At 37.8% G+C, this 14,374-nt stretch overlaps 3 protein-coding genes across 5 annotated transcripts; 2 read left to right on the top strand and 1 right to left on the bottom strand.

The window, feature by feature from the left end:
* Positions 287 to 3,053, top strand: LOC18768570. The gene is made up of 4 exons (XM_020570567.1): positions 287 to 614; positions 1,116 to 1,544; positions 1,948 to 2,214; positions 2,502 to 3,053. Exons 1-3 carry the CDS (start codon positions 507 to 509, stop codon positions 2,188 to 2,190), a joined length of 780 nt encoding a protein of 259 aa, XP_020426156.1. The 5' UTR covers positions 287 to 506; the 3' UTR covers positions 2,191 to 2,214; positions 2,502 to 3,053.
* On the top strand, positions 3,312 to 8,030 carry LOC18768027 (far upstream element-binding protein 1). The gene is made up of 7 exons (XM_020570563.1): positions 3,312 to 3,645; positions 4,230 to 4,306; positions 4,397 to 4,582; positions 4,679 to 4,777; positions 4,860 to 4,931; positions 5,981 to 6,097; positions 6,840 to 8,030. Exons 1-7 carry the CDS (start codon positions 3,432 to 3,434, stop codon positions 7,704 to 7,706), a joined length of 1,632 nt encoding a protein of 543 aa, XP_020426152.1. The 5' UTR covers positions 3,312 to 3,431; the 3' UTR covers positions 7,707 to 8,030.
* LOC109950688 (serine/threonine-protein kinase SRK2E) lies at positions 8,612 to 13,843 on the bottom strand. 3 transcript variants are annotated; one of them, XM_020570564.1, is made up of 9 exons: positions 12,980 to 13,843; positions 11,729 to 11,803; positions 11,552 to 11,653; positions 11,427 to 11,480; positions 11,242 to 11,334; positions 10,813 to 10,905; positions 9,843 to 9,947; positions 9,658 to 9,756; positions 8,612 to 9,265 (listed from the first exon to the last, which is right to left on the bottom strand). In XM_020570564.1, exons 1-9 carry the CDS (start codon positions 13,154 to 13,156, stop codon positions 8,975 to 8,977), a joined length of 1,089 nt encoding a protein of 362 aa, XP_020426153.1. In that variant the 5' UTR covers positions 13,157 to 13,843; the 3' UTR covers positions 8,612 to 8,974. The 3 variants fall into 3 exon arrangements, with proteins under 3 accessions (XP_020426153.1, XP_020426154.1, XP_020426155.1); XM_020570565.1 differs by having other exon boundaries at positions 12,988 to 13,080; XM_020570566.1 differs by lacking the exon at positions 12,980 to 13,843 and adding an exon at positions 11,899 to 11,970.

Consider the following 14,374-nt stretch of genomic DNA (forward strand, 5'->3'; position numbering starts at 1 on the left):
ACTCCAGTGGTCCTACCGTCTAATTTTCTGTTAGATTTAACCTAATTTTAGGATACATAATGACCAATTTGCCCTTATATTTAACGAAAATATTGACAGAATGTAACGGTAGGACCAATGGAGCGAATAATATAGAGTTGATGGACCATTGAAACAAATAATTTAAATTGAGGGACTAAAATGTAAATCGAGTATAAATTTAAGGACCATTTGAGTAATTTATCTAAGAAAAAATTTATGGACGGCCCATTAACTGGCGGCCACGAAGGTACGCTTACAATATGGCGGCAGTAGCGGATCCCAGCTCCATCCCTTAAACCCTCCTCTCCCTCATTCTCAATTTCCCACACCGAAAATACCGTCTGCGACTCTCCGACATCGAAGAGTTCCTTCAGTATCTTATCCTCCAACAAATCCAGCCATGGCGTTTCGACTCAAAGAAATCATCACCTAATTTTTTATTTTATTTTCAATTTTACTGGAAAAGGGCTCGAGCATTGTAAGCAATGGCAACTCTTTATCCTTCTCACTTGTTATCTGCCTCCCCCAACCTCCAAGCCTCCGCTAAAATCAACCTTCGGGCTCATGCTCCTCCTTCTGTTCTTGGGCCCAAGGTGAGCTTCTAATTTATATATATTTTTATTTTTAAAAATTATGATAATATATATGGGAATCTTCTTAGAACATAATTGAAATGGGCATTCTTGAATCTTATTGTGTGAAGATTAAATTTTCTTGATTTTGAATGTTAGGAAACGTGTTTCTGGAATTGTTTTCAATCTTATGTTCATTTGTGGTAGAAATTTATATGTGCTTTCAACTTTTTATTGTGTGCTGATATGTTTGGTTGATGGGCAAAACAAATGCATAAAATGGGTCTAGAATTGTCAGCACAATCATATTGTGATTTAAATGATCACGTTTTATTTTTTCTGTGGAAATAAATTTAGAACCTCACATCATCTAATTTATCTGAATTCGGAACCGCTGACTTTGGCAATGTTATGTTTTAGTGAGTAACTTTCCCCATGAATATTAAACTAGTTGGCATGTAGCTTTTGTTCAATTGGGTTGAGTAGCTTCCTCAGTTAACAACTTTCATTTTGTTGTTGAAGGGTTTGGCACAGTGTAGTAAACTGCATGCCTTTGGTCAGAGTGTTAAGCTTTCTGGGTTGCGTCAGAATTCTCAGCACTATATCTCGTGTGCGATAAATATGACTGCAGGACAGTCGGATGAACCTGGGAAGATGAAATTCGATCACCTGATTAATAAAGCAAGAAAATTGTGGGAAAGCTCTCCACAGCCAGTCAAGATCTTCCCTTGGAAAAGGGCCGTGCAAAACTTTATTCAACTCATCTTTGACCTTATACTAGCAGTTGTCAAATACTTATCTGTACCTTTGTTGGCCGTTTCCTCCCTTAGTGAAATGTCATACTGTGCACATGCGAAGAAGTTGTTTTTAGTTCCTATTCCAGTCCTCATTGGAATGGCTATTGCGGAAGTCTTAAAACTGGCAGCCTTGGATGCTTCCCCACTTCTTAAGGTAAATTATTTTGCTCAAACCCCTTACTTGTGGCAGAAAGATTTAAACAAGTACAGAGTTGGGGGTGGGTTTCTTCAGGAATCTGGTTCTTCTTTGTTTGCTATTATCTTGCTCAAAATGTCGTTATAATTTTTTTATATTTAAAGACAATATTATGAAATAATTGATGACTGCAACATACTTTTCTCCATTTGCCTTTTGTTTTTGTTTTCTGTCTATTTGTATTCCGTCCTTTAGAATTGCTGCACTCCCTGATTTGAATTTCTCATTTTCAGTGTATCTTAGAGTGTCCTAAATCTTTTTGTGAGTTCATTCTATGGGAACAGTTCTTGCATAAGTGAAGAAATGAAAATTAAACTCAGTTATTTACCATTGAAGCTTATTGTCTGGTTTTAATTGTCAGGATGCAGAAGTTCCCTGGCATCTGATTGGCATGGCAATCTTCTTCACACTGCTCAAATTGCCAGGTCCATATTACCCATTCTGGGGGAGAATTTTAATCCCACACTTGGCTAATGGGGGGTTGTTAAGGACCTTATGGTTTGCATTTTTGTGGTATAGAAGACCCCAAAGGGTATTGAGAATGGCACCGTCACAAAATTCTGAAAGTGGCAGTCAATCCGAAGTTGAACCAAATAAGCTCTAATTCTTGCATCCAAACCCGCACCAGGTATTTGTTAACTTTTTCAGGTTTTCTTTGTTAAGTTTTACGCTGTTCATCGTAGCCTGTGCCCTACCACTTTAGAGTAGGTATTATACATGCATCCCCCTTGTTTCCCTGAGGCTTTCGGTTTTCATTTAGTTAATAAGATGAGCTCTTCATGTAATAAATCCATGTCTCCCTTTGGTCCGTAAGTTTTTCATGTCACAGACCTGTATGCTTCTGTTTACTTGAACCTTCTAAGTAGTAAGATTTAGGGCTTCATCAAATAATTTTAACTCTCCCTTTTGATATAGGTGATCAATGAGGTGAAATTTTATCCAGTGAGGTGATCAATGCCATTGATTGAGAAATTACTCAAGGTAAGTGGCATCAATTGGGAGCTCAAGGGGTGGTTCTGAAGATGCCTTTGGTGGCTTGATAACTGCTACACTCGTTTGCCTAATTGGACAGCCTTTTTTGCTCTTTATGTTTCTTTTCTTTGTTGTGGGAGAGGGAGACTTTGCAAGTATCAGAATATTCTTGTTGTTAGGATATAGCACTCTAGGATCTTTATTACGCAGCCGGCATCGCACCATCTCAAAGAAGTGTTGACACTTCATCTGTAAATTGTTGAAGCTCTCTGTTCTGATTGAATCCACTCAAGTATTCTTCTGCTTGGGCTACCAACAGATAAATGGTATGAGACCGATGACTAGAGGAATTCTTGGTCTTTCAAGTTGTCAATTTGAGATATTTGATCTTCGGGAATTCTTTGTAAGCTAAATGCGATGTCTATCGGCAAGGACATGTTTTCTTGGTTGAATTTTGAGAAGTAGATCAGAATATTTATAGCTGAAATTAGTTCACTTTCATGCCTAATTCAATGAGAGCATGGCATCCATCCACTATTAAGCTGCAAAAATAAATAAATAAATAAATAAAAATAAAAGCGTTGTATTTAATTAATATTTTGCCTAAAATAAATTGCTCAAATGGGAAGCAAGCAAGACTTGATCTTTAACTTTTCTGGCCCAAAAAAAATATTCAACAATTTAGTCTAGAAACGACGTCGTCTGGACTGATTTCATATTTTCAATCAGAGCCCTATGTAATCTGTTATGCCAAGACTTTTCCTCCTTTCGCTTCCCTCATAACCTTTTCTGTCTCACTCTCTCTCTCTCTCTCTCTCTCCCCCTCCCCAATTGGTCTGCGAGTCACTCACCGAGTCAGAGAGCGATTGCACCATGAAAGAAGACCAAGACCAACACCAAGAAGCCACCGCCACCGGCGACAGTGCAAAGCGAAAGCTGGAAGACAGCAGTTTCAGCATCGAACTGGCCAAGCAGAAAGCTCAGGAAATCGCCGCCCGACTCGTCAGCGACGCCGAGTCAAAGCGCCCTCGACTCGAAGAGGAGCCTTTCCAGCCTAGCCCCGTCTTCAACCCTCCTCCCTACCCTGGTACTCCTTCATTCTTCCAATGCTTTGCTCTTTCTAGGGTTTTAGTCTTCTAGTTTTGTTAATTTATTACTATTCGCCTCTACTATTAATTGAAAATTAAAAAAAGGGGAAATAATTGTTAACTATAGCGCAAGATATGTGGAGATTTTGGATTGTGTGTGAATGGAAAAAAAAAAAAAGAGTTCTACTTTCAGTCTAGCTCTTTGGTCGTTAAACCTGACTTTAGGTTTAGGGAATTTAGGTGATAGTGAGCACTTGGGATTAAGTAATGAACTACTCCACCCCTTGGACTGTTTGAGCTTTTGTGGAGCATCTGGTGCTCAATCATGGGTATCAGTTCCCACGAGTGCTCAATGTCCTCTTTTTTGTTTGTTTTTTTTTTTAAGGAAAAAGAGAGCCTGTTGCGTGGATGTCATACAGTAGTTAAATATAAAGATTAGGGCTATTTCTTGTAGTGCGTCTGCATGTTTGAATCCAAGATCCTCTCCCATTGTTTTAGGAGTGTGGTGTTATATTTTCATACAAGCATCCCCATTTTTAGAACTGCATGAGACCTTCGTTTTCTAACTAAAAAGTTGGTTCAGTTTCTTTTACCGCGCAATCAGGCCAGTCTTATGGTTCTCCAGGCACAAGCAAGAAAATAACTATACCAAACGGGAAGGTACTTTGTTGGTTTCTTGCTGCTCCTCGGACTTTTTTCATGGCATAATGCTGATGAAATTGGATTTGTTTCGGTAATTACGTCTTTCAGGTTGGGGTAATTATTGGAAAAGGAGGAGAAACAATAAAACAGCTGCAACTTCAGTCAGGGGCCAAAATCCAGATAACCAGGGATTCAGAAGCTGATCTTAGTTCTCTAACTAGGGATGTGGACTTGACGGGTACGTTTGAACAGATCAGTAGGGCAGAACAACTTATCAGTGATGTCATAGCAGAGGTGAAAGCTATGTTTATATTGGTTTGTGCATTGATGTTCTTGCTGTTTCATGATTCAAAAAGTACCATTCTCTCTAAAAATATTTTTGTTGTACAGGCAGATGCAGGGGGCTCTGCTCCTCCCTCTACAAATCAGGGATTCAACTCAATCCAACCTGGAACAGAACAGTTTGTCATGAAAGTTCCCAATAATAAGGTAGATCTGTTGGATATTTTTCTTTTTAGATGAAGCTAATGCTAATGTAACAGTGTCATGCTTGCACTCATTATTGTCATAGGTTGCTTTAATTATTGGCAAGGGAGGTGAGACTATCAGGAATATGCAAAGCAAGTCAGGAGCTCGTATTCAGGTGTGTATTTTAAGGAGGGCAAAAGTAATCATGGGAACTTATACTATCTCATAATTCCATTGGTTGGTCACATGTATTTTCAAATAGAAATTATAACAACCTTGTCAAAATAGTAAAATACAATTATGGCACTTGGTTCATATTTGCAATCTTACTGCCTTAAAGTCAACTTGATTGGTTTGATGGTTTCAGAGCATTTAGTTTTTCGGCATGAAGAGGATTGGAAATTAATATTGTATAACTTTAGTATGGGGGCAGAAATGGCCATTGTGTTGGGTTTGCATCCATTAGATTACTATAGTACTTTTCTCCTTTTTTTAAAAAAGCGAAAAAAAAAATTACTATAGTACTCACTTCTCTTGTTATAGTAACCTTTTTATTTGAACCAATCCTGGAAAACACTGTATTTATTATTCGGAAAACTAAACCTAGGTCCGATTAAAAAAAGCATGAAAACCGTAGTAAGAAATATGTTTATCCTTTATATATAAGTGCTTTAAAAAATAAATAATTTAACCTAATGAACATGAAGTGTGCATTATAAAAATGTGGATGTTATGTTTACGTAATGATATTTTATGCTCAATAAGAAATACAAAATATTGGAACTAATTTTAGCAAAATAACATATTCTTTTCAAAATTTTGAGTTGTTAAAATTACATGGTATGTAACTTCTTAAATTTTTATCATATAACTTTATATGAAAAATATAATTGTTATGTTAGTATAGCAACATAGTATGTGGTTTAACCTTTAAACTTTGACCCTCTTCCACTTTTTGGTTCAATGATCAGTCTGTTATTTAGAGCATTGCTTTTTTTCTTTTTAGGTTTAAATGTTTATCTACTATTTTTTATTCTAAAGCTGTCGAGGACTCAAACCTTTTCTGTGTCATATTTGAGATTATGTTCCTGAAATAAAATTGATAGCTAGGCATTTTTATGGAATGACAATTGCCTCACCACATGGAACAAGTCTTGCATGCCATTTGTCTTGTGTGTTCCTACATCTTATCTCCATTATATTTAATACATTATTTTGGTTCAGGTTGTACCACTGCACCTTCCTCCTGGTGATATGTCAGCTGAGAGATCAGTATACATAAATGGAGTGACAGAACAAATTGAGGCAGCCAAGGAATTGGTCAACGAAGTAATCAGTGGGGTGAGTCATCAGTGGTTTGTTGGTCACCTGTTTTTGCATTCAACCTTTTTTTATCTTCTTCCTAAAAGTTCAATTTAAAAAAAAAAGTATGATCTTATGATAAAGGATTAGCATTGCTTTCTACTTACAACAGTTGACCTTTTAATCTGATGAACAAAATCTTGTTCGGGTTAGCATTATCAGATTTTCTTCCAAGTCTTTCTTTGACAAGTTGCTTGATGGTCATTCTTTATCAATTGTAATCCTATACAATGACCATCGAGCAACTTGTCAAAGAGGGAGAGGGAGAGAGACAGTGAGCAAGAAAGAGAACGTTATATTTTGCTTCATTATTGGTTTCAAGTGCAACTATTTTATAAGGATTATTCAGAAGTTTTCTTTTTAGGGACTGGAATAGGGTTTTTAGGACTGGTTTTCTTCCTTGATGTGGTGTATAGTTTTCTTTAAAATTGTTCTGATAGCTAAGGTTGGAGCACTGGTCCTCTTTTCATCACTTTGTACTCTACCTCCATTTACTCTAATTTTTTCTTATAATTTTTATTGAATGTCAGAAATTTTGGCCTAAATTTGAACTCAGTTTCTGGTTAAATTCTTCTTGTACTGATCTGTCCAAATGCAGACATAATTGGCAATTGAAACATTCAGTTCCCATTACCCTTCTCATCATATTATTCCTCTGAATTACTGGATTGTTGCTTCTTGGTTAGTTCTATATATTCTGTCCTTGGTTTCACTTCTGCAGAAGCGTTTAGTAAATACCTCTGGAACCAATAGCTATATGCAGCAGTCTTACGCCCCTCCTGGTAATTGGGCCCCACCAGGACAAGCTCCAATTCAGCAACAGCAGCCTCATTATGGGTACACACAACCAGGAAGCTATGCACCTCCTGCCTCGTACTATGGTAACTATCCTACCCAGGGAGCAGGTTGGGATCAGTCAAACCAAGTACCCAGCTCTCAACCACCTCAAGAGAGCAGTGCATATAATTACTATGGACAACAACCTCCGATGGGGTCAGCTCCCCCAAATCCTAGCTACAACTATAACCAGACACCCCCCGTCGCCAGCCATGGTTATGATCAGGGTTATGCTCAGCAGCCACCAAGTTATGGACAAAACATCTCTAGTCAAGCTCCAGGGTCTGATCAGCAGCAACAATATGCAACTTCAGGATATGGGCCACCTGCAGTGCCATCCAGTGTAGATGGAAGCGCTTCCTCTCAAAGTACTCAGCCATCGGCTGCTTATCCAGTTCCATACAGCCAGCCACCGGCCAACTCTCAGGCTGGGTACTGGCAACCACATACTCAAACGGGCTATTACCAAACAAGTTATGGAGGGCAGCAGGCAGTCGAAGACCCTTCTGCAGCATCTCAGTCAGCAGTATATGGACAAGGTGGGTATCCTCAGCCAGACCCTTCCCATTATGGCGAAGCAGTGAATCCTCCTGTCAATGGAGAGTCACAGCATCAGCCACAACACCAGTCACAGCCACCGACCAATGGATATGCGGATCCATCAGGTTATGCAGCTGAAAAAACTGGTGAGAGGAATTCGGAGGAAGACCGCTCAGCCTCTGCAGCGGAAACTGTTGGTTCTGAAAGCTGATATTTTAGCTGGTTAAGGATGTCCTCTCTTACTTATTTCCTTTCTGTTATCTTTTTTCATTTTTGGAATGATTTTTCATATTGCTCTCACATACCATCTGTGTGGTTGCAAAGCATTATATTTCTAGCCGTAATATGTAGGAATATCTTGTTAGACACCCGTTTATTATGTTCATATGTGATGATTAGCAGTCAACAGCTAGTCCATGAGTTATCTTGTTTTTATGTTTGTTTAACTTCATAACATTTGTAGTCCGGAGGTCCATGAAATATTTTAACTGAATGGCGCCAGATGAGCTATGAAGGTAATTTTGTTGTTTGACAATATGTTTGCAGTAAAAAATTTGCTACAAATACATCAATGGTTGATGCACAAAGATGGGATGCCCACTTTTGAAGATTTTGTAAGCTGAGACATACGGTACTGTTTAAGTGCTTTGCTTTGGAAAGACTGGTCCTGCTTCTACGCACAAATGCACATCCTTGTTATTTTGCTTACCTTTAAATAAGATTTAAAATTTTGTAATTACTTTTCAGAAGGTCCAAGAACTTCTGAAAGTTTGAAATTAAAAAACGTGGGTTCCTTGTAAAACCTCTATTATCCGAAGTTACATATCATGTGATTTTGCGTTTTTTGTAATTATGGATACAAATCGGGTGGCTTGGAAAGGCTAATCACTGCTTAACCCGAAACCTTTTTTTTCGATTTGGAAATTTAAGTACAATCCTGTCGAATTAGAAACACAATAATGTCTAAATTCACATTAACATCGGGTTGATCCACATCCTACAGGCGTTAACAATTACATAAGGTTTTTTTCTTCTTTCCTTTGACCATTAAATGACAAAACCCGGCTTATATTTCCTACAATTCTTTCAAAAACATGTTTTGTTGAGAGAGAGACATAGAGAGAGAAGTGGGGAACTTTCTGGAGAATGAGCACTGATACAATTTTCAGCAAACCATCTGTTACATTACTTGCGACAAGTACATAACAGTAGATAAATGCCACTAGTAATTAGTGGCAAAAACAAATGAACAGAAGCTGCCACTAGAAAAAGGAGAAAAAAAAGAAACACAGGCGGAGGATGGACTCCATTGCCAGGAACTTTCAGGCACTGAACCCTCCATTGCCAGGAAAGGCTAAAAACCCTTGCTCCAATTTCACAACGGCGGACTTGTGACTGAAGATAATAATTAGTTTCATAAGCAGGTCTTCTAAATTCCTGCTTGCACGTCATCCGCACCATGACCAGGCATTCTGCCAACTATATTGCATAAACTATCTCTCCGCTGCTGTCAATGTCGATGTCGGGATCAGACTCCAGATCCTCCTCCATGTTATCAATGTCCAGGCTGCCAGCAAGATACTGGTTGAGGCTGTTCGTCCCAGCCGCAGGTATTGTAGCCTCAGCAATTATCTGCATGATCTCATCAATGCTTTGCATGGGTTGATCAGGCTCTTCAAACTGGCTGTTTGTGGTGTTTTCAACCATGAGATCTGCTGGAAGGTTCTTCAAAAACCACTCATGGTTCCTAATCTCAGGAATGGTTATCCTCTGTCGCACAGAAAAATATTCAATGGAACTCAAATTATAACATTGCTCTTTCTGTCCTTTGAACCCTAATCAGATATGGGGAGCAAGCCAATGAAAGAAACAACTTGCAAAGCATATTTCTATATGCAGGAAAGAGAGTAGGCTGCAAACCAGGAAAGAGAATAGGCTGTATTCCTGGTTTCTTTCACAAAATGCAGCCTATTCTCTTTGCATTTTGTGAAATCAGGTTCAGGGATGCCACATACATAGGAAGAGAATGAGAAGAATAAGTAAATGCAAGATCCTAATAAATTCATGTACTAGAATCCAGCAATAAGCAAATAGGACATGGATCAAGGTGGAATAAGATACTGGTATAGGTGCACACGTATAATACAAAGAATATCACCCACCTTCTCTGGTTCCGCAACAAAAATCCTTGAGATTAGATGGCGGCACTCTGGAGATATGTGAACATAGTCAGGAATCGAGTACTGGACATTTGTTATACGCTGCAAAAAAAAAAGAAATAATCTTTCATTTTAGTTAAGTGTCATAGCTTCCCTGTTTCAGTATTGAATATGGTGCAAAAAATTACATGTATTGTCTTGCGGAAGTTTTTAGGCTCCCCAGGATCCTCAAATGGGTATGCACCCACCAACATGACATATAAGGTCACCCCACAAGACCAGACATCTGCAATCTGAAAGGCATACCAAAGTGGAGAACTATTAACATGACGTATTCAATTTATGTGAAAGCAGAGGAAAGAATAACCTTTATCCATCATGAAGAAGTACACAGCATTAAATCATGTATATGCAGGGAATGGAGATCGAACATTGATTCGGAACAACCCTTTCTTTCTAAGGGGTGGTGAGTAATCAAATTGCCATATTTTAGAATGTGCATCTAACTAGTGTACTTTTGCTTTCCTGAAGTTGCGTTTGCCTCAGGTTATCATCAGTCAACACAAAAGCCCTCAAGAGTACAGTTTGTAAGGTACCAAAAACAAGGATAAGGCAAGAAGAAAAAAGTAAAGCCTCCCAACATTTATGTATTGTGGTAATATCCAACAATCTTTTCTGGCTCATCCTTTCAGTTGCAGCTAGTTACCCATGATCACAGTGTTTTAAATTTCTGCCAGAGGAACTCAGAAGTGAACTCTATATATCATGGTGGAATTGTTTTGACCTTGCGAGCTGCACTTCGGCCCTACTAGATTTGGAACTGATTTAAGGGTGGTTGGATTACTCATAAATTATTTAGTGACAATTGAGATAGAAATAGGACAGCTTTACATACTCATAACTATAAGATAATGGGAGTATAGTTGCAAGTTATAAGTTGTAAGATAAGTTTTTTTTTTCCCAGAAAGTCTTAAGCTAAGTTAAATATATGCAAATACAGTGACAGATGAACTTATAAAGAATTGAATAGAGAAATAACTAAAAGTGCAACAAACATAATAAGATACCATTAATCGAGATTACTTAACATGTTAGTTAAAAGAATTATCCTCTCCAACTTTAAATAGATTGATTCGTACAGATGAAAAACATTATTACCTTGCCATCATATTCTTTCTTAAGTAACACTTCAGGAGCAATATATGCAGGGGTGCCAACGGTTGATTTTGGTTGTGAATGCAGCACCGAGGACTGAGAAAAGAGACGGAGCCTAATTAGATGGATATGAAAAGAAAAAAAAACAAAGAAGGTAATAGCACACACAGGTTAGCAATGAAAAATTAGCTTACACTTCACCAATATCACAAAAGTACAAGGGGCAGACAACTTCCTATGAAGTATCTACCAGTTAAAGGAAAACACATGTATTGCATTCAAGGAACCATACTTTTCTAGTGATTTTCTGGATACATTTTTGTTTTAAGTTTAACCACCAGAGATCTGTCATAATTTAGCACCTGACTTCCGTAAAATGAAGGCAAGGGCACGTGCAGAGAGAGAGAGAGAGAGAGAGAGAGAGTCCTGTACCTTTGAGTAGCCAAAGTCACATATTTTTAAACGAGGAGCTGGACTTCCATCTAACAATGTGTTCTCCAACTTCAAGTCCCGATGGCACACTTGCTTCATGATGAAATGCAAAAATATATATCCAGTCAGAAATTTAGTAGATATCAAAAGAATCACAATAGAGATAGACTGATTAGTCAGCACACCATTGCATGACAGTAACTGACTCCTGATATAAGTTGTTGGAAAAAGAAGCGTGCCTGCAACACAAGTACATTAGAAATTAGTCGGAATCACTATTAGAAACAAAATTAATGTATTGGATAAGAACCTCATCCTCGCTGAACCGCCCAGCATTGCATATCCGCTCAAAGAGCTCTCCTCCAGATGCATACTCCATCACAATAGCCAGATGAGTAGGGGTTAATATTACCTGCAATCAATAGTAACATTACTGAATCCCAAGGAGGATTTAATCAGTGTGATTAGATGTCAGAAATTAACAGACCTCTTTGAATCGGACAATGTTTGGGTGCCTCAATGACCTGTGGTTTATAATTTCTCTTTGTACATTTTCATCTATCTGTTAGACAAAATATAGAAGTAGGTAAATCAACAATGATAGGAGAGTATTTGAATTGAACTACCAAGCACAACAAGGCCTATTACAAGCCATACAGGACAATAGAAATTTATCTGGCATAGATAAAAAGATCTTGACCAATCAGATGACTTGTCCTACCTACATCACTAAAAAATAAGATTAACTTCAACACACTTAATAAGAAGATAACATGAAATTGTTAAAAGTCTTTTTAATAATTTAACAATTTACAAAGGAATGCCAGCATAACCCATCCAGGAAAAGTCTTACTGCTTGTGATCTACTAATGAAAACCATTAGTCGGCAGTCCTCAAATGTCATCAATTCTATCATGGTCAAATTCTATCTGACACAGTTGCATACTTACTTCCGGCTACAGATCGAAGTCAGTTACAGAGTTAAAACTCAAATTTAGTCGATAGGTTTTTACAAGTTTCTTTCTCAGACATACTATTAGTGGTTTTACTATATACATGGTTACAGAATAGAAAGCCCATGCTAATTCTGGATTCTTTAAACATCCACGGATTCTCATTTTATCCATCGGCACCTAACTGAGAAGAAAAATTCATTCCAAAAAGGGATTACAGACCAAAAAACTGGGAAAATAGAAGAAAACAAACATTTAGAAATTTGCAATCCATAACAAAGGGAACTACTGGGCCAATGTAAGGTAAATTTGCAGTTCAAATTCATTGCTTCTTTCTTTTCTCTGGTTTATTCAGAAGTTTAGCAGAGGGCAGATGTTTATCTTCATCCTCCATTAGATTGTCAAGTTCCAGCTTTTTTACAAACAAAATCCTGAGCATTTAAGAATTCAAATCCAAGAAAAACAACTGTTTCTGTTTTGGACACTTCAGTAGGAAACTTATTAACCCTCAAGCAACAAATAAACAATCAACTTCCGGAAACTCCCATTCAAAAGACACACAAAGACAAAAAAAATTTATGACCCACCAAAATCAATTTGAAACGATCACAAAAGGAAACTTTAATCGAGCATAAAACAAAAAACGCATCAACCTTCACCTATAAAAATAAAATAAAAAATGTCAAGAAAACAGTGAATTCCCTCACATACAGAACATCAGTCAGACCTCAAAAACTCATCTAAAAGAAAAAAAGAACAAAAAAGAGTAAAATTCAGGCACTAACCTTCTCACCTCTCTCTATATATTTCACAGCAACAAGCTCATCAGTCTGCTTGTCCCTCATAAGCCTGGCAACCCCGAAATTTCCCGACCCAATATCACGAACGAGCTCGTACCGATCGCTGTCATGCATGATCGGCATGTCCATGCCTGGCCCAACTGTGAGCACAGACCGATCCATCTCTCTCCCTCTCCCTATATATACCAACACTCTTTAAAAAGAAAAAAGAAAAAAACCTAATTAAGTTCCTCCACAAGCTGAGCTTTCTTCCTCCGTTACATTATAGAGAGAGACAGAGACAGAAACAATAGCAAAATGGCCCAAAACAGTGATCAAATCAACCGAGAAGGAGGTTGTGGAGATGACGTGGCAGGACGTGGACCACTGGATTGATGAAAAGCTGGTGGGTGAAGAAAAAGACCGAGATGGGTTCGAGCCCGTGAAGCTTCACCCACCTCAGAAATGGGGGGTTTCTCAGATTTTTGGCCAAAGAAAAAAGCTTTTTCCTTTTTTCTTTTCTGGGTATTTTAGCACACTGATTGCAGAGGCGTTACGATAGAGCTCGTGAACCCAACCATCCCCTCTCTCTCTCTCTCTCTCTGTGTGCTGTGTATTCTGTTTGTACAACTGTGTGGTTTTTCTTTTCTTTCAGCTCTTACTCGCTCTTCTCTCTCTCTCAGTCTGAGTGAGATTGTTTTTTTGTTGGTGTGGAATTTATCTGATACTTTTTTGGGAAATGAATTTTTATGATATTTTTATGATTTTATCCGCTCCAGAGTCCAAGACTCGAGAAATCTTTAGCAGACAGGGCATACAGAGAGATCATATCTATTTATTGTCTCAAATTCAGTGAACTCAGAACATGTGCAATTATTTAAAGACCCCCTAACCGTATCAGTACTGTCCACATGGGGATAAGCTTTTCTGTTTCTTCTGGTTGATTTTTCCCACACCTGGAATGCAATCAATGGTAGCATTTGGGAAGTGTCTCTCAAACCCTGAAAATTGTTATATTGAGAAACATAAAGAAAGGGATGGCTTTGTATGGATTGGGAACACAATCCAATGATGGTAACAAATTCATATTCAAATTGAGAGTGACAAATGTAAGAGTTGTACTTCAAGTAGTTAACAATAATTATCGTTAAATTTGAAATTTAAGACTTTGTATTCGATTCCAACTTTTTTCAAGAATATCTTGTATATATAGAAAAAAAAATGAAAAATCTAGTCAAACCAAAGTTCACTTTCAATGCGAATTTCCATTATAAAAGAGTTAGATCACATTCAATACAAATTCACATTGTGGGTGTGCTTAAACTCATTTTATTTACAATGTGAATTCACATGGTTTTTGATGAAGCTATACTCTAATAGAAATAATAAATCTTTGATGTA

Source organism: Prunus persica, chromosome G8 (genome assembly GCF_000346465.2).
Source record: "Prunus persica cultivar Lovell chromosome G8, Prunus_persica_NCBIv2, whole genome shotgun sequence".
In the NCBI taxonomy this organism is placed as follows: domain Eukaryota; kingdom Viridiplantae; phylum Streptophyta; class Magnoliopsida; order Rosales; family Rosaceae; genus Prunus; species Prunus persica.